We start from the raw sequence: 22,585 nt of genomic DNA on the forward strand, positions 1-22,585 counted from the left end.
GGAAGTCTTTCTAGGAGACAGGAAATCATGCAGAAACTGAGGGAGGGTGACGGCCCAGGCTGATGAAATGCATGTGCTGGGAGCAGGCACTGAGATTTCAAGAGACCCAAAGCAGAGCTTCTTAGACCTTGACACGCGTCGGAAACCACCTGCACATTTTAGTACTGCTTCTGGGCAGTAGGTCTGCGCAAGGATCGGAGCTTCTGCTCCTGGGTGATGCCAGTGCTGCTGGTGCACATGTCACATGCTGCAGAGACAGGGCAGAGAGGAGCTATAGTAAACATTGACCTCCGTGCCTACAGGGCGTGTCTCCTGCACGGCTGGATCCTCTGAACCCAGCACAGCACCTGACACATAGCAAATGCTCCCCCCAAACTCATGGGGTAATTATAGAAACATATAAATTGACAAGGGCTAACCGTTGAGGCTGGAGAGGTTTGGAGGGACCAGGAACATAGCCACATTAAAGGGTTTAGAAACCACCTTAAGAGCAGTGGTTGAGGGGCGCCTGGGTGGCTCAGTCGGTTAAGCAGCTGACTTCAGCTCAGGTCATGATTTCACAGTTTGTAGGTTTGAGCCCTGCATCGGGCTCTGTGCTGACAGCTCAGAGCCTGGAGCCTGCTTCTGATTCTGTGTCTCCCTCTCTCTCTGACCCTCCCCCTCTCATGCTCTGTCTCTCCCTCTCAAAAATAAATGAACATTAAGGGGAAAAAGCAGTGGTTGAGAAAGAATGTGGGGGAAAGGGGTGTTAAGTATATAAGCAGATTTACATTTTATAAAGAGGACTCCAGCAAAGTGGGGAGATGGAATGGAGCACAGGAAACTGGAGGTCGGGGGCCCATTTAGGAATAACCCTTGCCAGGAGATGGTTGTGACCTGTAGGGGGAGGGAGGAAGAGGCAGTTTTGAAGGAGAGAGGTCCAGGGATGTCTCCTGGACTGGGGATGATTGAGGGTGGGGACCTTCATCAGTGGTGCCTACTGACTGGCTCTCCCCTCCGTCTGCTGAGCCCCAGGCGGTGCCCAGGAAGTGGGAAGCACCGCACTTATGTCAGGAACTCATCTGGCCTGAGGTAAAACAGACCGCGTATGTAGCACACAGCCCTGTTAAAAGAGGTGCTCTGTGAATGTTTGTTGAGTGACTTTGAAAGAACTTGGTAGTTACGAAGAAACAGATGAGTGAAAGAGAAGCATCTGATTCTGAGTGAGGGTATCAGGGCTGAGGTGGGAGGAGCTAGGGACTGAACAGACCAGTGATACCCTCCAGGGCAGCCGAACAGAAATGGGCAGGAGGAGAGGAGGGAGGAGGCAAAGTGCCTGGTTCAATAGACTGAAACTCTCAGCATTGTAAAGGCGTGTACAATCCCATGGGGGGAAAGTCACCCCCATTGAGATTTTTATCTGTGAAATATCATCATCTAAAAGAATTTATATATTTTTCTCTGATTTTTATTTTTTAATTTATTATTATTTTTTAAATGTTTTTTTATAAAGTAATTTTTGAGAGAGACAGTACAAACGGGCGGGGCAGAGAGAGACAGAGACACAGAATCCAAAGACAGGTTTCAGTCTCTGAGCCGTCAGCACAGAGCCTGACATGGGGCTTGAATGCACGAACCATGAGATCATGACCCGAGGTGAAGTCGGACACTTAACCAACTGAGCCACCCAGGTGCCCCTCTCTGATTTTTAAATTGGATCATTTTTACTATGGGAAATACATGAAGATATGAAGAAAAACAATTGCCCCAAATACCCAGAGAAATACTGATATGCTATTAATGTTTTGGTGTGTTTCCTTTTAGGTTTTTCTTATACATGATACATAATTGAGATTTTGACAGTATGTTTTTCTTTGTTTCTTTGTTTGTTTCTTTCTTTCAAGAGAATGTGCATGAGTTGGGGGAAGGGCAGAGGGAGAGAGAGAATCTGAAGCAGGCTTTAAGCCCAACATAGAGCACAATAGGGAGCTGTGAGATCATGACTTGAGCCGAAATCAAGAGTCAGAAGCTGAACTGACTGAGTCACCCAGGCGCCCTTCATGCGTATGCAACTTGAAGTCATACGTATATTTAATCTTTTATCATAAAAATATTCTCATTAAAATCCTCCATAAATATAATTTAGAGAAGAATTTCATTAATATTTCTTCCATTGTTGGATATTTATGAGGCTCTAAACTTTATTAAACATAGTCCCAAAGTGAGTATCTTCATGGAAGGGTATTTATTGCCATTCTGAAACATTTCCTAGAAGTTGAGAATTGCAGTGTCAGAGAATGTGAACTAAGGTTCCTGAGACATTTTGCCAAACAGTGTTTCAGAATTGAACCCATTCCCAAGTTCACTTGCAGATTTTGAGTGTCTGACTCATTGTGCTACACCAGCACTGAACAGTATAACTTTCAATTTATCAAATTGCCTACAATTAAATTTTTTTGTTTAATGAGTATTTTTAATGCTAGTGGGACTGAAGTATTTTTTCTTTTTACTATCCATTTAAAATTGCTCTTTCTTTGTTAATTGTTAAGTTTCTTTGCTCATATATTTTATTTAATTCTGGTGATTTACTTATGGGCTTTTTAATAAACTCCCAATAAATTGGTTTTATTCCTTTCTCCCATTCTTTAGTAGCATTTGCAAGGACAACTTTGTAGAAAGGATCTTCTATTGATAAGCACTAATGCTTCTCTTACTTTTTGGGAACTGGTGTGTTTTGGAATGAGTGTGTGGAATACTATTACATATCTTTAGGGATGGATTATTTGAAAGGATTCTTTTTATCTATTGGCCAATCTGACAAATAAAGTTGGCCATTTTAGTCGTGCTATGTGTTTTGTATTATTACTTCACTCATTCTCAGTATATTGGATAATTTTGTTATGTTAACAACAATCATTAATGAACTCATTCAGTAAATATTTGGGAGGGGTCATTCTTGTGCTAGTCACATAGTCTTTCCATTTCTCAAACAAGAAACCCATGAAGTATGAGCTCTGAGTGAAAGCAGACACTGGGTAGCACTCCACAGCATGTGACTGACCTCATGATTTGCGGTGTGGCAGGGGGCTCACGTTTGAGACTTCTGGGTCTCCAGCTTCTCCATCAGAGAAGCCGAGGAAAAGGCTTCTTACTGTGATTATGTGAAACCAGCAACGAGAAGTTGCCAGACAAATACCTATTGACTACCTACTGCAGGCCTGTGGGTGTGAGCCAAAGAGATCCAGATGTAAGAAACTGACTCTCTCTTTGAGGAGGTTACAGTCTAGTAGTGGAGAAATCTAGTAGGAAAACCATCATATTTTGCCTGTTTTCCTAACGGACTATCTTTTATTTATTCAGTGCTAGGAGCTATTTATTTGTAAGGGATATTGATTCAATGTTGAAAAAGATTTTTCTTAAATATATTTTCTTTTTAATTATATTTTTATACCACTTATAAGTAAAATAAATTTTGTCAATATTTTTCTTTGTGGTTCTAAGCTTTATACAGTGTTTAGAAGCTCTTTTCCTTACCTAAATGATAAAAATATTCTTCCTTTTTTCCTTCTGGTACCTTTATAGCTATGTTAGAATATTTAAAACACTAAATATGGATTTTTATGTATTGTGTGATGTAGCAATCTCACTTAATCTATTTTCCACATTGCTTATTCAGTTGTCTCAGTGCTATGTACTAAAGAATTCAGCTCTTCCCTTCTCATTACAAATGTTCTTTCCTTTTTTTGTTGTTTATTTATTTTGAGAGAGAGGGGGAGAGAGGGGGGGAGAGAGAGAGAGAATGCTTGTGAGGGAGGGGCAGAGAGAGAGAGAGAGGGAGGGAGAGAGAGAATCCAAAGCAGTTTCCTGATGTCTGTGCAGAGCCCATGCAGGGCTCCATCTCACGAACTGTAGGATTGTGACCTGAGCGGAAATCAAGAGTTGGAGGCTTAACTCACTGAACCACCCAGGTGCCCTGAAATGTTCTTTTCTTCTATGCTAGATTCTCACACATTCGTGAGCTTGTTTCTCTCCTCACCTTTTCCAGGAGCCCTTTTGTAACTTACTAGTTATGTGAGCTTGATTAAAATGCTCTTCCTCTTGGGTTCCCCATATTTAAGATGGGGGATGATGGAGTCACAATTCATCTCATGGCAGGGCTATGAGAAGTAAACCATGGTGTGTCAGGACTGGGCCCACTGTCAGCACTCAGTGATCTGGTTGTTTTCGGGCCAGTGTCTATGGCTCTTAGTTCCTGCACAGTTACCCTTTGAACAATGCAGCATTAGGGGCGCCGGACTGCCTCACAGCTGAAAGTGTGGGTGTAACTTGTTTTTAAAAAGGCCTTTGTCAATTCTCCAGGTCTTTTTTTTTTTTAAGTTTATTCATTTAGAGAGAGAGAGAGAGAGAGAGAGAGAGAGCGAGCACGTGGGAGGGGCAGAGAGAGAGGGGGAGAGAGACTCCTAAGCGGGCTCCACACTATCAGCACAGAGCCCGACGAGATGCTCAAACTCACGAACTGTGAGATCAGGACCTGAGCCAAAATCAAGAGTTGGACACTTAACCGACTGAGCCACCCAGGTGTTCCAGGGTGTAACTTTTGACTCACTAAAAACTTAACTACTAATAGCATATAGATAACCAGAGGCCTTACCAATAACATAAATAGTTAAAACATATTTTGAATGTTATATGTCTTATGCACGGTATTTTTAAAGTAAGTTAGAGAAAAGAAAATGTTACAAAGAAAATCATAAAGAAGAGAAAACCCATTCACAGTATGTATTTATAAAAAACATGCACAACTCAAACCTGTTTTGTTCAAGGGTCAGCTGTGTCCTTGTCACTATTTTTCTTTCAAAAATTTCAGAGATTCCTTGGCCCTTCTTCTACTTTATTTTTCTACTTGAATTGAATTTCAATTCCTCAAACTCCATGAGAAACAAACAAAAAAAGGACAACTGAGATTCAGATTGAAATTGCATTAAACTTATATATTAAACGGGAAGGTTTGACATCTTACAAGATTGAATCTTCTCATCTACAAACAGTGTAACTCTCTCCATTTACTTAGGTTTTGTGTTTTGGTCTTCAATCAAATTTGAATTATGTTGAGGCTTAAGCATTGATTTTTTAGCTTTTCCCTCTGTTTCAGACTGGCCCTCTTTCTCAGAACAGGTAGAGGCAGCTTTGGAGTTTTATTAAACACCATGAGATACATTCTCTTTTAAGTCATCCAAACACCTCTATGAGGAGAGCTCGAACATTTCAATCTTACAGGTGAGGAATTTAAAAGGAAGAGAGGGGTATATCAAATGTGTATAGCTATACTGAATCTAAAGTAAGTCTATTATCCCTATTTTGCAAATAAGGAAACCGACTATAAGAGGTTAAGGTGACATGGCCAAGGCATTCGGTAAACTAAGAGATAGGGCTCAAACCCCAGGCTTGGGAATCCCAGTCAGACGTTCTAATGGCCAGTGGCTACTGCTTCCTCCCTGTACTTGTCATTTGTCTCAGTGAAGGTGACCTGAGACCAATTGGTCTGTTTCTTGGGGCGGCCACCATGCTCTGCTCTAGTTTCTGGATCTATCTGAATGGCTCATGCAGCCATTCCCATGAGCCAGTGATAGTGGCTTGGTCAAGTCTGTTGCTGTCGAATATGGCCTGGCTGCCTGGCTGCCTGGTTACAGAGTACCTGAGAAGCGGGGCAGGGTAGGAGGAAGCCTGACGGAGGCCAGAAAATCTCTTGTGCATCTGAGCCTTGCTGTTCTGTTATCTGACTGCTGGGGTTGAGAAACCACATAGCCATTGATCTTCTTTTATTTATTATTCACCCTTTGTCCTTTTTACAGAAATAGGACATCAAATACTTGCTTTTCTCAATTTTCCCACTGTAGCCACTTGGGTACAGAGGCAGAATTTTCCTGATTAACCTCATCTTCCTGATTTTATGTCTATATGTGTGAATATTTGTGCATGCATTGCTTCTCTTTATCTTGGTGGAATGAACCCTACTCCAGAGTCTGGGCTCTATGAGAGATCCCTGGAGGCCAGATGCCCTGGCCTCTGCCTCTGGGCAGCTCCTGAATGTCCTTGGGGGCTTCCAGAGGGATGGGAGAGGAACTGAATGGGGCTCCAGCCTCTGGACAGCCTATGTTCACTTGAAGCAACTGTTTCCTATATTGAGACTTTGAGTAATTTTTCACTGGTTAAAAATGCTTTGCTCTTAAGATTAAAAGGTTGAAATTACTGTTCTCTGCCACTTAGGTGGGACTCATGTTCTCTTTTGAAAGAATTTCAGAAATAAAAATTTAAGCCCATTCTGCTTGCTTTCCTAGATTTTGTAGGGAATGATAATATGGGAGACAGGCAGGTCTGAGTGACTGAAGATACTGGAAGTAGGATTTGTTTCTTTAAAACTCAGCAGGCATTCCTAGAGTTCCTACCCTGCCTGGGTGGTTGGGTTTCACAACGCCAGAATGGCGCCCTCTGGAGTTGAGCCATATAGTGGCCTAATGTGATGCTATGAAAACATTGCACTAGATGCTGTTTAAATAGGGATACAGGGTGATGAGACAGAGGCAGTATTTCAGATATCCTGTCTCTGGATTAAGGTCAAATTAAGGGAAGAGCCCTCAACTGTTCAAGTTTGAGGGGAACCAACCCATAGCACTTTCGTTCCTTGCCTGTGATCAGAACCAATCAAGAGAGATATAGGAATCAGGCAAATGGAGGTTAAATTATCACTTTTATGACCAGTAAAGCTATTCCTAGAGAATATTGTTTATGTCTATGTGAATTCTATAATCAGACAGACTTACCCACCCAACACGGTAGTGCTGGAGAACCGCAGGCTTCTACCAGTCACCCCCTGCCCTTTTGACTTCTCCGCTAACATCTATAGAATGAGGACACAGAGCAGAATGCAGATTCATCTCTAAGAATGCAGATGAGGAGAAGTTGTTGAGCTATATACAGTTCTTGACCCCCCAATCACCAGCCCAGGGAAACGACCTGAGAGTCCCTTTGAAAGATGTCTCTCCTCGAGGAAACACCGGATCAGGGAACAGGAGGTTTCCTCCCTCAACAAGCCCAACTTGAGACGAACTCTGAGGCAGGGCATACTGACTATGTGAAGTTTTGGTATAAGACTCATATTTATTTATTGAAAAGAAATGATCAGGATAGCATGTGTTTACTCAGGGAACACTTCTGGAGGAAGCACTGGACACGGGTTGGTGGAGAGAAGCACACGGCTTTAAATGGATTGGCCTATAGAAATGGGGAGAGTCCAAGATGAACTGGAACTCTAGCAAAATGAAAAAGGCCTCCCAGCATGACTACTATAGTGGGGCTCTTGTGACCTGGGAGATGTGGGTTAACGTCATCAATCCCCGGAGTCATATATGGAACATAATGGTTAGATGGCACAGTCCTGTCAGGAAAAGTTCACAGGCATTGGGCAGCTGACACAGTGCAGTGGGTGGCCCATAGGTGATGGCTGGGAAGGCCACGGTTCCAGGGATTTCAGCAGGATGAGGCTCCTAGGATTAGACTTCATGAGTAGGGGGAGGGAGGACGGGCTCTCATCTGATTCCTTACTGGTTTGATAAATTCGCAGTGTCTTCTGGTTTATCATCTGAAAAAACTTGCTTTAGTTTTTTTCTTTTTTTTTTCTTTTTTTCTTTATTTTTTTAGAGCAGACAGAAAATGGTTTTTTGATTTGTTTGCTTTTTGTCTTACCAGCTAGGATATAATGGGGAGCTGTGGGTGTATAGGTTCACTTGATGTGACACTTTATTCTGAGTTTTCTGTTGCTTAATTGCAAATGGTTTAAAACCCTAGGTTCTGAGCAGGGGGCTGGGAGAAATAGTAACACAGACCTTTCAGAAACAGTCGGGGTTTCAAAGGCCATATTCTTCTTGATTTTGGAATGCTATCTATGATTTTTTTTATGGTGGATTTTTCTTTTGGAACATGTTTTTTTTTTCTTTTGAAAACATTATCACCTATTTGTCTTCTGTGAGCACCCACAAACAGGCAGCTGAAAATTATGGAAAGGGAAAATGGAGAGAAGATTAAAACGAACTGTGGATGATGACACAGATAATCAGGATTTAAAGAGAATATATTCCCATATGATCTATTTGCTGCCTGTTTGAATATTTTATGGTTACTTATGCTTCCATACGAATAAGAGGTATATCCAGATTTGTAAAGCAAATGTCAATCAGAGGTGTCTGTCTGTCCATGTTGTAGTATAGGATAGAGTTTGCTGTGATTGCCAGCAGTGACTCAGGTACCTCTTGGGGATTCATTTCCATCTCCAAGATTTAGTGAGTCATTTGCTTGTTTTCTTCTTAAAATAATATATGTAAAATGCTGAACTCCATTCCTGGTACATAGGAAACTTTTCTAATTCTTAACATGGAGAAGTAGTTGCTGTATTTTACCTTGAAAATGGTTATAAAATAGCATGTAAACTATTATCCCAGTTATACAAAATTCAGCCAATAGTTCTTAAGTTCTTATTTCCCAGATGGTGTTTAAGGAACTGGGCTATGAGAACTAGGTAGGGGAGAACCTACCATTTCTTTGTGTCTCATTGAATTTTTGCATCACAGAGTCGATTGGTGTGGCTTGCTGTGATGTCTTCTGTAGTTTTCCTAATTCTTTTTTGGAAGCCAGAGACGAACTTTGTGTAGATATATTTGGCCATAGATACCTGAGTGGATGTCCTCTCTGAGAAGTTAGTCAGATGAGCCCCACCCAACTTCTCCCTGTGTGGATTAGGGCAGTGCTTTGGAAGAGCTCATTTATTCCCCATTTTTGCTCAGGAATAAGGATTGCAAGTTGAAATACATTGGTTGAGCACTAATGTAATCACAGACTAAAGCCACCTAGAAATGTCCCTTTTTGTGGGAGCCTATGCTGGGAGAATGACTGTGGTGGTTCTCTTCCTTCATCAGTGTGTTGTCATCTACCCCATTGTATTGGACCTTTTGGATCTTTATTTTGGGGAGAGAGACTTAGAAATACAGCTTTTGGCCCATGGTTGATTGAGCATGTGAGTCAAACTGATGGATTCCCAAACTGGATTTTGATAGTAGGGCCCCTCCCTTCACAATGGAAATTTGAGTTTGCATGGTCTGTTGTCTGTGGTTGGCAATGCCCATCCTGCTCCCTACTATTTACTTGTCCACTGCATGGTCTGAAGTATGTAGGTTTCTGTACCTTAGTTCCTTCCATAAGATCAGAAGGTTCTTGACCCATTTTCTAATCATTTTGAAAGGCTTTAGAGATTCACACTCACAAAATTATTTGAAGAAAATCCCTGCCGAATAGTCACCATGAAAGTTTTTTATTGCAGCAAGAAGAGGAATTAATTATATGATATCCCAGCTCCTAAAGGAATGAGGCCATTCAAAACTGAATTAACATGTGTACCTATTCATTCCCAAGTCTTTATTCCATAGCCCCTCACATGAAAATGAAAATTACTGACCAACCTTTTGATATTTCTTTCAGGGACACCTGTGTGGTTCTTTGTGAAAATTGCTCCAATTCGAAATGAACAGGATAAAGTGGTTTTATTTCTTTGCACTTTCAGTGACATAACAGCTTTCAAACAGCCCATTGAGGATGATTCATGTAAAGGTTTGTAATTCTAATTGGTACAAAAACATTTATGCCTTCTTCCCCCCTGTGGTATCACTCCCATTATGGAGAATTTGAGGCTGCCAAGGCAATCTCTACACAAAGGTTAAGATTTAAACTTGAATTTGTGTTGGGTTAAGCACCTATCATTCTGGAATGCATTAAGAGGGAGATGGGGAGGGGAAAAAGAACTTTAGCTTAAGGAAAAGAACTTTTTAGCTTAGCCCTTTCCAGTAAAGGTTAGACAGAAGAAGATAGTTGGGCACCTTTGGTATCAGCAGAGTCCTTTTAGGTGTTCCCAGGACAGATGTCAGTCATGCAAATGAGGCCGTCCATGGCCACATTCATCTTACTTATGTATAAACTTTGTTAGATTTGACTGACAAATCTACCTGTGGTTGATGGAGCTAAGTCTGTGGCTGGTGAATTCATTGGAAATGTGGTATTAATGAGGCCAGGGTCTTGAGGAGCCTTTCCACATGGGTCATTTGCTCAGCTTGTGACCACAGATTTTAGTGCTCACGTTAGCCATATCAGGCACATGTATCGTTTGAATAACACTGGGGGCCAAGGAAGGAAATGGCTCAGGATTTCTAGAGCAGCTATACTCTTGAAGAGGTCCTGCTTATCAGATGTACAAACGAAGGCATGTGATTCCCAGAGGTTTGGGATTAGGGAGGGTCACAGCCCTCTCTTCCACCTCTTTCGTAGTGCACATGCGACACAGCCAAGAGGCCATCGGCTCTTGTTTGTGGCAGTGCTTCTTGGCTCTGTGGGTGATTTTCCAGCTCTCTCTGAGAATTCTATCCCTTGCAGTTTCCTAAGATGCAGCAGAGAGATGCGAGAGGGGCATAGGGAAGAGTATTATTCCTGACGTGACAAAATTGTGATCATTAAAATGGGCCTTAGAGGAGGGAAGAAAAAGCCTTATGTGGGTGCCGTGTCCTCTAGCACATGTGGAGGCTCACATTTATAGAGTTCAGAGCCCAACACTCTGTAGACCAGCGCATCCTATTTTTTAAAACTATCTGATAACCCAGTAAATTGATTTCAGTCTGCCTTTTGATTTTAAGATGACCGCAGATGTCAAGTTTCTTGGCCTCCTGCAGTCTCCTTTTCCTCCTGCAGGTCTCTGATTCCCTGATTTCTAGTTTCTGACTTGAGGGTTCCTCAGGGCAATAGGGATTACATGGTGATCCACTCACTCATGATTAGGGGTCACTCTGTTGTCATCCAGAAAGGCCATTGGCTTTTTTTAACTGAATAAACTCATAGATCCTATTTTAAAGTCAGTCAGCTATTTTGACATTAGTTTTTGCAAGTTTTCTCTTAAAAGTTTAAAATCGTGTGATTTGGTTGAGTCAGCATGCTTGCTGGCTGGTGGTGTTTCACCACTACTGGATGATTTTTGGGTGATGTGCAAGTTCTATTTAGTGGGAAAGACACACCCAAAGGAGAATGTGCCACCTACGTGTCCGCATTTGGTTCTTATGAAGTGTGAAAGAAGAGCCAGAAACAGTGATGCGGTGAGACTCACCTAGGTTCATTTTCCAGGAATAAAAAATGCTCTACTTCATTTAATCTGCCTCAGTGATGCATTTCCTTGCTGATGAGAGTTTCGGTACATGCATGCATGCACACTTCAGTGCTCCCTGTAGGATGCTGCTGGTGGGTCATGCTTCATATCTCCTCTAAGACATGACTTTATAAGCCTGTCCATTTTAAATGCCACGATGGGTATGTTTAGACCCTCCCACATTGATGTCCCTGTCCCTCTGGCTGACTTTGGTAGTCTACTTGGACAAGGTCAAGTTTTATATTAGTCTGTTTATGATAGAAGCACATGATAGTTCTCCAGGCCTTGTTAGTTGTGAGTCTATAAACTGCAGTTCTGGCTGCAAGGATCAAATCTAGGAAAGCACGCTGCCACGTGGCTGGATTGTTCTCCTGACTTGACATTTCTTCTTGGAGGTGCTCTCACATTAAGAGGTTCTGGCAAGTCCAGCTGGGCTTTTCAGTACAGCATCTCAGTCTGCATGAAGAGTCTCACAAGTCTTGCTGACCCAGGCTTCTTTAGAATTCACTTTTGAGGTGGAATGGAAGGGCGGATTATCCCAAACTTAGAAATCCCCAGATAATTGCTGTTTTGCATGGCAGCACAAGATGTTTCCTGACATCAGACTAGTCTTCCTTTTAGTCAACTGTGCTCAAATTGTCTTTAAAATGACTTTATTTTCTCTGATCATGCACTGGCTAACCTTGGGGCTTGGGAGTGGGGTAAGTATGTCCAGTAGTGACATGAGAAGGCCACTTGGTGCCTAACATTTTCCCACAAAGTGGTAAACACATGGGGTAATTTGCAGTGGATTATTTTAGCATCTGACACAACGTAACTCCCCTTTGGTGAGTGATTGGGCCACTCCAGACCCCTCTTTCCTTTAGTGTATCAGTTCTCAAGCTCCTTTTTATGAATGACCTAGGCCCCTGACTTCCTTATCTCTTTTCTGTTCTTCTTTGGACTGACTACTTCCCTTACTCTCCAACAAAAGGTGTCCACAGGACCTTTCTTTAGACAGGAAATGCAAGTCAAGCTAGGTTTGCTGTTTGGTAGCAGCTTTGGTGTGTGTGTGTGTGTGTGTGTGTGTGTGTGTGTGTGTGTGTGTGTGTCTGTGTATTTGAAGTCAGAATGACAGAGTAGACAGGAATCCTTGCCTGAAATGAGAATCGAATCTCTCACTTTTCTGTTATCATGGATAACTGGTAGTGGGGCTGTAGGATAGTTTTCTCTGTCCTGTTCTTGCTTCTGAGCTAGGAGGTTTGGGCAAGAGGGTAGAGAAGAATTAGATGGTAAGGCTCAGAGTTTGCTCTCTGCATTGCTTCCCAAAGGATGAGGGTGAATTACCCCATTTGTTTTGTCTTTTATTCCACCAAATATTCTCACATTGAAGTGGCAAATTCATTTTTTAGAGACCCACGTATTTCGTGCTACACAGTTAAACTTGAGCCAGATTCAGATAAACTAAAGGAATGTAAAAGTCCAGAGGAGATTTTCAAAGGCCAGAGATTGAGAATAGTCAGGGATGAGGGCTCTGGCAAGCTGACCCTGGTTTATATGTCTTCCTGTGGGACATTTGTGAGGCACTCTTGGGAAAGAAACCAGGCAGTGGATACAAGCCACAGGTACCCTGGGCCCCTTCAAGATTAACATTTTATCCCTATACCCTTAGGATGATGGAAAGGTGGTGATTTAGTGGCTGCTCCTCGAAGAAGCCACCATAGATTTTTTGGTTATTTCTACAATGACAGGGAGAAGACCAGGGGAGGAAGACTTGAGGGTGCTTGGGCAGTGTCCACATCGAATGTCCATCTTGGTCCTCAGCGTCCTCTGTGCTCTTGGGTATGTTGGGTTATGGCACCAACTGCTTTAAGAGAATCTGTGACTGCAGATTCGGGCAAGCCTGGCCTCACAGCTTCCCACCGAGGTCAGGGCACCTTACAGCAGTTCTCTGCAACTTCTACTCAGAGTGTCTTGGTGTGATTTCCCAGGGGAGGCACCTGTATGTTTCTCTTTTTTCATGTCCCTGGTCTTATCCTTGCATGCGCTGGAATTTCATCTCATCCCAGAGTCCCCTCTTCTTCTGGCCTAGGGAAACACAGGGCTTTGTGGGCTAAACAAGCCTAGTGGGGGACCCACCCCAGTTGAAACCAGTAGCCATTGTGTGGTCAAGGAAGGGGGGAAAATTGTCCTTACTAAGCATGGAGAAAGAACCTAGTAAGTACTTTTTAGCTGACTGCTGGGTTGCATATTGTGTTCCCTTCCTTCTATCCTTCTTCTCCTTCCCTCTTCCCTTCCTGCACACCCCCTCTCAGCCCAAAGACACCCGGTAAGTGTGTGTGCTGAAGAGCTAGAAGTCCACCTAAGGTAGAGCGGAGTGTACAAAGAAGGGGGTGGGCCATCCTGCTGGTGGCAGGGCAGGATCCTGGAAAGGCTCCCTCGAAAGAGGAGCTCCCTTAGTTTCCTTGTGGAAAATGACCATTGGGGTTCCCCCAAGGAAGATCGTCTTGAGCTAGGTTCTCATTGGGTTGTCTCCTCCCATTTGGCCTTTTGGACAACAGGAGCTTCGTTGTTTCCAGGAATGTTTCTCTTGATGGCTTTGGTCCAGATTATACACAGTATCTTCCACAAAATCCATTGGCTCCTCTTAAGTGTTTTTAATCTCATTGCATGGCTCTCACCCCAGTCACCCACACCGGGAACCCAGAGGCTGCCTGGGTTGGCTCTTCTCTCCTTCTGCAGCTGTTGTTCACTGACTTCTGTTCATCCTACCTCTGTCGCTGTTCTCAAGCTCCCTTTGTTGCCTGGCTGGGGCCACAGTATTGTCCAGGAACACGGGGTCCTGACTGGTCTTTTATCTATTAACCTTGTTTAAAAAGTTTTAAAAATGTTTTTATTTATCTTGAGAGAGAGAGAGAGAGAGAGAGAACACGAGCGAGTGAGCGAGCATGAGCTGGGGAGAGGGGCAGAGAGAGAGAGAGGGAGACACAGAATGTGAAGCAGGCTCCAGGCCCTGAGCTGTCAGCACAGAGCCTGACATGAGGCTCAAATTCATGAATCATGAGATCATGACATGAGCCAAAGTCAGAGGCTTAACCTGCTGAGCCACCCAGTCACCCTAATCCACCTTGTTATTTAGTCTACCATTCACGTTACCATTCTGTCTCTCCTCCTAGTTTATTCAGGCTTGAGAGAGAGGAAGTGCAAGTGGAGTAGGGGTGGAGGTGGGGGGGGAGGGAATCTGAAGCAGGCTCTGCATTGTCAGTGCTGCTCTTGATGCAGGTCTCAAACCTACGAGCCGTGAGATCATTACCTGAGCCAAAGTAGGACGCTCAGCTGGCTGAGCCACCCAGACGCCCACCATTCTGTCTTTCTAACGGGAATTCAGAGTATTTCCTCCTCCCCACCATATTTGAAGTCCTCCCTGGTTCCCCCGTGGGTTTCAGGATGAAGTTCAGATTTCTCAGCTTGCTATTTAAGTTGTTGCCACCAAAGTCCTTCTCCATCTGGCCCTGACAACCACTTTAACATCACTTCAGCCATCGTCTGTACCCTCCTCCTCCCTACCAGCCATGCTTATTCATCCAGCCATTTGGGATGTCTTGCTCTTCACTGACATGTTACCTTGTTTTATGATTTTTTCTTCTGTAGGTTCTGTTCCTTCTGTGTGCAATGTCTATCTTTTCCTTCTTATGTTTTTAACCCCTACTCATCTTTCAAAATTTTTCCCTCGTGTCACCCCTTCTGGGAAGGCTTCCAAGCTTGGATTAGATATGCCTTCTCTGCACAGTCTTGACCATAGCATCCTATACTCATCTGTTACAGAACTTAGCTCATTATGCCATAGCTTTAAAAATTTGTCTGTCTTCTCTACTAGGGTGGATGCTCTTTGAATCCAGAGTCTGTATCTTATTTATCTTAGTATGTCCAGTACCTAGCACTATGCCTGGTATGTAGCAATTATGTTTATAGAATTGATATATGAATGAATGAAGTTTTCTCATCTGGCCAGGCAATGATTCCCATTAGAAAGTATCTGTAGTTCAGAAAGGAGAACATGGGGTGGAACTTGAGGGAGAACTTCTTTCCATCAGAACAGCCAGAGCCTGGCCGCCTGGTAGAGATGTGATGGAGAATTTCACACAGCATGTCTCTTTCGCCATCCGACACCCACTCATCTTCCCATGCCGTCCACTGAGGCAGCTGAGAGTTGGCTCCTTTAAGAGCCACATTCTTAGAAAGGTCTCAGGGCTGGTCTGAGCCTGGGGAAATGTCCAGGGATCTTTCTTTTAATCTTTTGTGCTGTATCAGCTGATGGACCAGGACCCTGAGCTCCATGCCAGGCAAGGTCTGGGGTATCTGTCCTGCCACCTCCTTATCATTGGTCCCAGAGTATGGGTCATGGTGGTGGTAGTAGTGATGGTAGTGGAAGGGTGGTTTATGGGTTAGGTTGGGGGGTGTTGCAGAGCCCTTGTTCATGTCTGTATGCACAACTATGTTTTACCTGATTGAAAAATATACTCTCTCTTGAAAAGCTTTGTAGAATTCAATTCCAGTTTTGTTTGGAGCTGAAAGAGCCTAACTCTGAAAGAGACTTTAAAAAATTCTGGTTCACAGTTCACAAAAGCAGATTTCAGTGAGCAGCTTCATAAATGGCACATTTGGGAGAGATGTCAAACACCTGCAGAGTCCGGACCATCCTCTCCTGTTAACATTAATGGGACCCCCACTGCCTGACCACCATGTGTCTCCTTTCAAGCTGATTCCAGCAGTCCTATTTCTCTTCTTAATAGCATCAGGATGGATGAAAATGCCACTATCCTTTATTAAAGCCTATAACTTCTGGAATAAGATAATAAAGCCCTGATTTGCTATTCTTGCCACGTTGACAACAATTTATCCAGATCATGATCTTAAAGGTTGTGCAAAAAAAAGGACCATTCTTCTGCTTAACTTGATTCCCCTGGATTCCAAGTCTATCTTGGAAAGGTGCTCCAGGGTAGAATTTGTCAGAACTGACGTCTGATGCAAGGTATTGGATACTGTTAAATGCTAAGGGATAAAAACAAACCATCACCTAGTCTTGTTTTTAGCTACCATGTAAAAAGAGTTGGATACTCTGTTTACTTGCTGTCTACTCCATGTCTAGGTCTCTGGAGGCTCAACCCCAAGCTTGGTCTTGAGACCCTGATAGGCTTTCATGGGTCTCATGAGGCAATTGCCATGCCTTGATGCAGAGGAGTTGGGTTGTTGAGTATTAGAATGGAGCGTTGTCTTTGGAGACCTTTAAATGCAGTAAAGATCACTCATATGTCTTAGATTTTGTGGTGTGGAGGGGGCTGAATTGGAAAAAGACCAGTATTTTAGTTTTCCTTCAGAAGCTGGTCCAGAATGCCAAGGAGGCCTCCAGACAGCCTCTGTTTTAGTTCATTAACCAGAGCCCAGTAAACTTAGCCCCTTTGTTTTACCAGGCAAGTGCACCCTGCCTTTCGACAGCTAGAATATTTTAATTTCCACTTTACAGATAAGGCTTAAGCAACTTAAATGACTGGTTGGTGATCACAAAGCAAGCTGGAGGCAGAGATGGGACTTGTGTTCAGATTTCTTTGCTCCAAGTTCAGTACTAGGCTCTTTGGGATTCTTGTTATTTGGGGGAACCTTTCAGCAACTGTCCTTCCGCCATCTCAGAGCAGACTAAAATATGCCTGTGCTTCCCCTCCATACCTACAGAGGGATTAGATTCATTTCTCATTCCCCTGGCTTTGGAGAATATATTGCATGGGATAGCCATTTAACTGGCTTGTCCACATAACACTTGGAACCAGCTTGGTCTCTACTAGATCAGACTACGTAGGGGTTGGGAGCAACCTGAGTCCAGTCAATGTCTGAGAAATATCTCGGTTGCCTAGTCTTATCTGGCAGAAAAGTGGAAAAATCTGGGCTCTGGACTCTGTAGTCATCCAAGCACTCTGTGCCTCAGTTTCCCTGTTTGTAAAACAGCACTAAAACCTGCCCTACCTAGGTCACAAAGTTCTGATTAAGATAGAGTGAAAGTTCAGGGGAAGAGTGAATTGCTACACAAATTTGTCTAGGTGCTTTTCTCAGCCACGAGTCTGGGCTGGGAGGAATGCAGAATGACTCTTGGGAGCCTAGGAGGACAATGGGTTTATGTGCTTCCGACAGCCTAACTTGTGGTATGAATGTCCATGACCTTCAGGATGTGGTTGAAACTGTCCTTTCTCTCCTCCACATGCTCCAGGCTGGGGGAAGTTTGCTCGGCTGACCAGAGCCCTGACGAGCAGCAGGGGGGTCCTGCAGCAGCTGGCTCCCAGCGTGCAGAAAGGCGAGAACGTCCACAAGCATTCCCGCCTGGCCGAGGTAAGGGCATGGGGCCAGCTCCTCTTAAACTGCACTTCCCCGGGGTCCCTGGGCTGAGAAAATGCTACAAAGCCAGTGTGGGGTTTGGAAGGGACCTTCAGGACCCTCACACTCAAGTCTTGGCTGGGCTACACATCACGATGAGTGACGTTGGGAAAGTGACCTGACTCCTTTGAGCTTTGTACTTTCTCATATGTAAAATGGGCTGCAAACAGCTCTGTTCTAACTTACTGAGGTTACAGGGGTCAGTTACCTTTTTGAGGGAATAGGGAAGGAGCTAGAAGTGCTATAGACATGAAGAGGTTTTTGCTTCTAAACCATAAACAATTCTGTTACTCAATGCATGTTATTAGAGAGGAACAAAAAGGTATAGGGGACAAAAAGAAAAAAAAATAACCTGTGATCCTACTAACCCAATGGCTTTGTTATACTTTTTGTATGCCTACTTTAACTCTTTTCTTTGGATATATAGTCTTTCCTAAAGCCTAATAAATACATTTTTTCATGTTAATATTAATGAAGTTCAAATGTAGCCAAGAATCGATGTGTGTATTTGATATGGTTGTGTTACCTTTTCTTCTTTTTCTATAATCATGAACACCTTCCCAGGTTAATAAATGTACTGGAAATTATTGTTGTTCTGGGAACCTCTGTAGTAAGGAAAACCTGTGACAGGTGGTATTCGCCCTTTTACTGGGACAAATGAGAGGCTGGGATGCCTGGACAAGGTGGCCTACTGCACCCACATCACTGGTGGCCGTGTTTGGTGGTTCTGCATCCAAATCGCTCATTGTCTGCCTTTGATGGTGTCTGTTCTCATTCTTTCCACTCAGCCTCAGCGGGCCTGGTAAGAGTGTTATACCTCGCATGCAGCAAGCTTCCATTTTACCCAGAGATGACAGCGTATGCTGTCTCTCTCCTGGTGGTGGCCACTCAGTTTTTGACCCTTGTTCAGATGCCAGGGTCCTTTCTGGCCTGACTCCTGGTGTCCGGACTCCTAAGAGAGAAACTGCCGGCATGGTGTGGCTCACGGGGGTGCTGCGCACAAGTGCGCTGAATGTCAGATGAGTTAACCACAGAAGATCATGCGGCCTCCCAAAGCTTTGGCCAGTAGTGGGACCGGGTGGCTCATCTGTGTCATGTCAGAGAAGGAGAGGCATTTGGAAGCAGAGTTTTTGGTCATGATGTGGGCTCAGTATAAGACAGAAGGAATAACCAAGGAGAGCTCTGGTCTCACAGCCTGCACGTTCCCTGACCCTGCTGATGCTTTAGGGTAATAAAGCCACCTCCTTTCGGGCTGCTCCCTGCCTCGCCTTCGCTTACTCAGCCCCACTGCTTGCCTTGCTCGCACACACATCTGCAGGGCAGTTCCTTCACCAGCTCCAAGTCTGTGCTCAAGTGTCATTTTTTCTGGGTGGCTACCTGAATCAGTCAGGTTCCACCAGAGACACAGGGCCACCAGGATATTTATATATTAAGAGATTTATTACAAGGAATTGGTTTATGTGATTGTGGGGGCTGGCTAGGCAGGTCTAAAATTTGTAAGGCAGCTTGGCCAACTGGAAAAAAAAAACTCTTGGAAGGATCTGATGGCAAAGTCCACAGATGGAATTTCTTCTCCCTCAGTTCTGCTCTTAAGACCTTTCAACTGATTGGGCAGCGCCCACCCAGATTATAGGATATAATCTTCTTTCTAGAAAGTTGGCTGATTGTAGATATCACATCTACAAAATTCTTTGCTGGAATGCTAAGATTAGTGTTTGACCAAATAACTGGGGGCCATGGCCTAGCCAAGTTGACACACAATACAAACCATTACAGTTCATACCTTGTCAGCTTGTCATACACATTTACTTAAACCATACTTAATCTCCAAATAAAGACAGTAACAAAGTCATACTTCCCCCTAACATGTTCCAGTTATCCTGCATATAACCCAAAACATGCCAGCTCTGCCCACAGTAGAGGACACACAATCCTTGGGTGATGTTCACTCTTCCCCTTGATACATGGTCACTTAAATACTCAAATGTAAACTAATATTAGTACATCTTATGTTTGTTGATAGGGGGCAAGAGAGGGAAGAAAATAAAGTATTTGCTTAATATATATATGAGTATGTATGTAATATTTATATGTATATATATATACACACACAGGCATTCCTATGAGAATAATAAATACTCATAACTCCTAATTCTCTCCTGCTCTTTTTCTCCACCTAGTACCTTCTAAAGTACTATACAGCTTATTCATTTATTCTGTTTGTTATTCATCATTACATCCCAAGCACTTAAAACAGTGCCTGGCATATAGTAGATAGCTCATCATTAGTGGTTTTTTTAAAATTGATTGAATGGATGACTGAAAGGAAATGATGTGTGTCACAGAAGTAGTTGCTCATTGATTGGCAATGTGAGGCAGACATCCAGGTCCCATGCCAGGGACTAGTAAATTTTAGTTAGTCTGGCTAGAGGCTCAAGGATTGTATTGATCTTTACCAAGAACCAGCTTTGGATTTTGTTGATTTTCTCAAATGGTTTTCTGTTTCCAATTTCATTGATTTCTGCTCTAATGTTTATTATTTCTTTTCTCCTATTTACTTTGGGTTTAAATCAGTCATTTTTTGGTTTTTCGTCTCCTAATAGAAACAGATTATTGATTTTTCATCTTTCTTCTCTTCTCATATATGCATTCAATGTTGTAAATCTTCCTCTAAGCACTACTTTCACTGCATCCCACAAATGTAAGTTCTGTGTTCATTTTAAAATGTGTTCAGTTTAAAATATTTTGAAATTTCTCTTGAGATTTCTTTTTTGATCTCATGTGTTATTTAGAAATGGGTTGTTTAATCACCAAATATTTTGAGGTTTCACAGCTATCTTTCTGTTACTGCTTTCTAGTTTTTAAATCCACTGTGATCTGAGAGCAGACATTGTATAATTTCTGTTGTTTTCAATTTGTTAAGGCTGTTCCACTGGCAACAAATTCCTAAATTTTTGTCAGAGAAAATCATTATTTCTCCCTTACATTTAAAAAAAAATGTTTATTTACTTATGTGTATATAGGATAGTGAGCACGTATGTGAGCTGGGGAGGGTCAGGGAGGCAGAGGGGGAGGGAGAGAATCCAAAGCAGACTGGGCTACCAGAGCAGAGCCTGATGCAGGGCTCTCTCTCATGCGTTGTGAGATCATGTCCTGAGCTGAGATCAAGATTTGGACGCTTAACTGACTTAGCCACCCAGGCGCTCCTCCCCTTCATGTTTTTAAGATCATTTTATAGGGTACAGAGTTCTAGGCTGGTGTTTGTTTTTCTTCCCTTAACTCTAAATATTTTAGTCTGCTCTCTCTTTGCTCATGTTTCTGAGGAGAAGTTTGATGTACTTATCTTGGTTCCTTATAGGTTAGGTGTTTTTTGCCTCTGGTGTCTTTCGGGATTTTTATTTTTTTTGATCTTTGATTTCGGGCAGTTTGAATATGAGGTATGCCTCTGTGTGTTGTTTATTTGCTTGTTTGTTTGTTGGTCCTGTATTCTGCTTGTGTTCTATGAGCTTCCTGAACCTGGGATTCGGCACCTGATAGGAATTTGGGGAAAATTCCCAGTCATTATTGCTGCAAATATTTTTTCTGTTTCTCTCTCTCTTCCCCTTCTGGTGTCCCCATTACAAACCTGTGTCACACCTTTTGCAGCTGTCCCAGAGTCCCTGGATATTCTGTTACATTTATTGATTTTTTTTGGTCCTTTTTCTCTTTGCTTTTCGGTTTTGGAGGCTTCTGTTGAATCCTCAAGCTCAGAGATTCTTTCCTCAGCTGTACTCAGTCTACTAACGCGCTCATCAAAGGCATTCTTCATTTCTGTTAAGAGTGTTTTTGATATCTAGTATTTCTTTTTGGTTCTTTCTTAGAATTTCCATCTCTTTGCTTACATAGCCCATCTGTTCTTGCATGTTATGTTTTCCATTAGAGCCCTTCGCATATTAATCGTGGTTGTTTCACGTTCTTATCTGATAATTCCAGTGCCCTGGTCATATCTGGGTCTGGTTCTGATGCTAGCTCTATGTCTTTAGACTGTGTTTTTTAGCTTTTTGCATGCCTTGCAATGTTTTGAAAGCTGAACTTGATGTACTGGGTAAAAGGAGTTTGGGTAAATAAATAGGCCCTTAGTGGTGTGGGAGTGACGTGTCAGGGGAGAAGCAGCATTATATAGTCCTATAATTACTGTTTTGGGAGCTTGTGCCCCTGGGATGTGAATTTCACGAATGCCTCTTAGTATATCCGTATATCCCATACTTAGTCCAGACAGAATGCAGAGAGGGACCCAGAATTGGATATTTCCCCTGACCCTGGCCCCTGGCGACCAGAGAGGCTCCATGAAACCTAATACATTAGGCTCTGGTTAAATAGTTTCTCCTTAGGGCAGGCTTTTTTTTTTCTTTTTAAAGAATATGATGCTCTGGTGTATTTCAGTATGGTTACTTTTCTCCTTCTCAGAAGCCTGAGAGTATTTTTCTTCGATTTTCACTGTAGCTACAGGTTGTGGAGGTCAAACTCTCAAAATCCTGAGTGGCTCCCCCTGCAATTTCTAACTCTCAGACTTAGTCACACTGAGCCACCTGAAGGTTAGATTTTGTCATCCAGCACTAGTTTTTGTGGAGGCTTCTGCTCCTGGCAAGTTGTTATTTCTTTTATTCATCCGCCCTCTTCTCCAGTTTTGGTGTGGCACTTTGCTGGGAAGTTTCACTTCTCGGATGGATCTAAGAATTGTCGATTTTTCTGTTTGTTCAGCATCTTACTTGTTATGATGGAGTGACAGTTTCCAAACTCCTTAGATCCCAGACTGGGAAGTGGAAGTTGGCTAGTAAGTTTTAAACAGAGAAAAAATGTGTTCCCTGCCTATAGCTTATAGTCAGTTTCCTGCTCAGTTTCCTCACTGGTAGGTGCCACTGGCCAAGTGGTGCTTGAGTAAGAGTATGGATACTGCAGGCCTCTCCCACTTCTGGAAAGTTGTCGACGCAA

General features: G+C 43.0%; 1 protein-coding gene across 3 annotated transcripts in view; it reads left to right on the forward strand.

The window, feature by feature from the left end:
• The window catches only part of KCNH1 (potassium voltage-gated channel subfamily H member 1), a 401,581-nt gene that overhangs the window by 32,930 nt on the left and 346,066 nt on the right, over positions 1-22,585 (forward strand). For all 3 annotated transcript variants that reach the window (XM_029935335.1, XM_029935336.1, XM_029935337.1), the window contains 2 exons: positions 9,508-9,636; positions 17,451-17,569. In XM_029935335.1, coding sequence (XP_029791195.1) covers positions 9,508-9,636; positions 17,451-17,569 — 248 coding nt within the window. The remainder of the gene's footprint in view (positions 1-9,507; positions 9,637-17,450; positions 17,570-22,585) is intronic.

This window comes from Suricata suricatta, chromosome 3 (assembly GCF_006229205.1).
Source record: "Suricata suricatta isolate VVHF042 chromosome 3, meerkat_22Aug2017_6uvM2_HiC, whole genome shotgun sequence".
NCBI lineage: Eukaryota > Metazoa > Chordata > Mammalia > Carnivora > Herpestidae > Suricata > Suricata suricatta.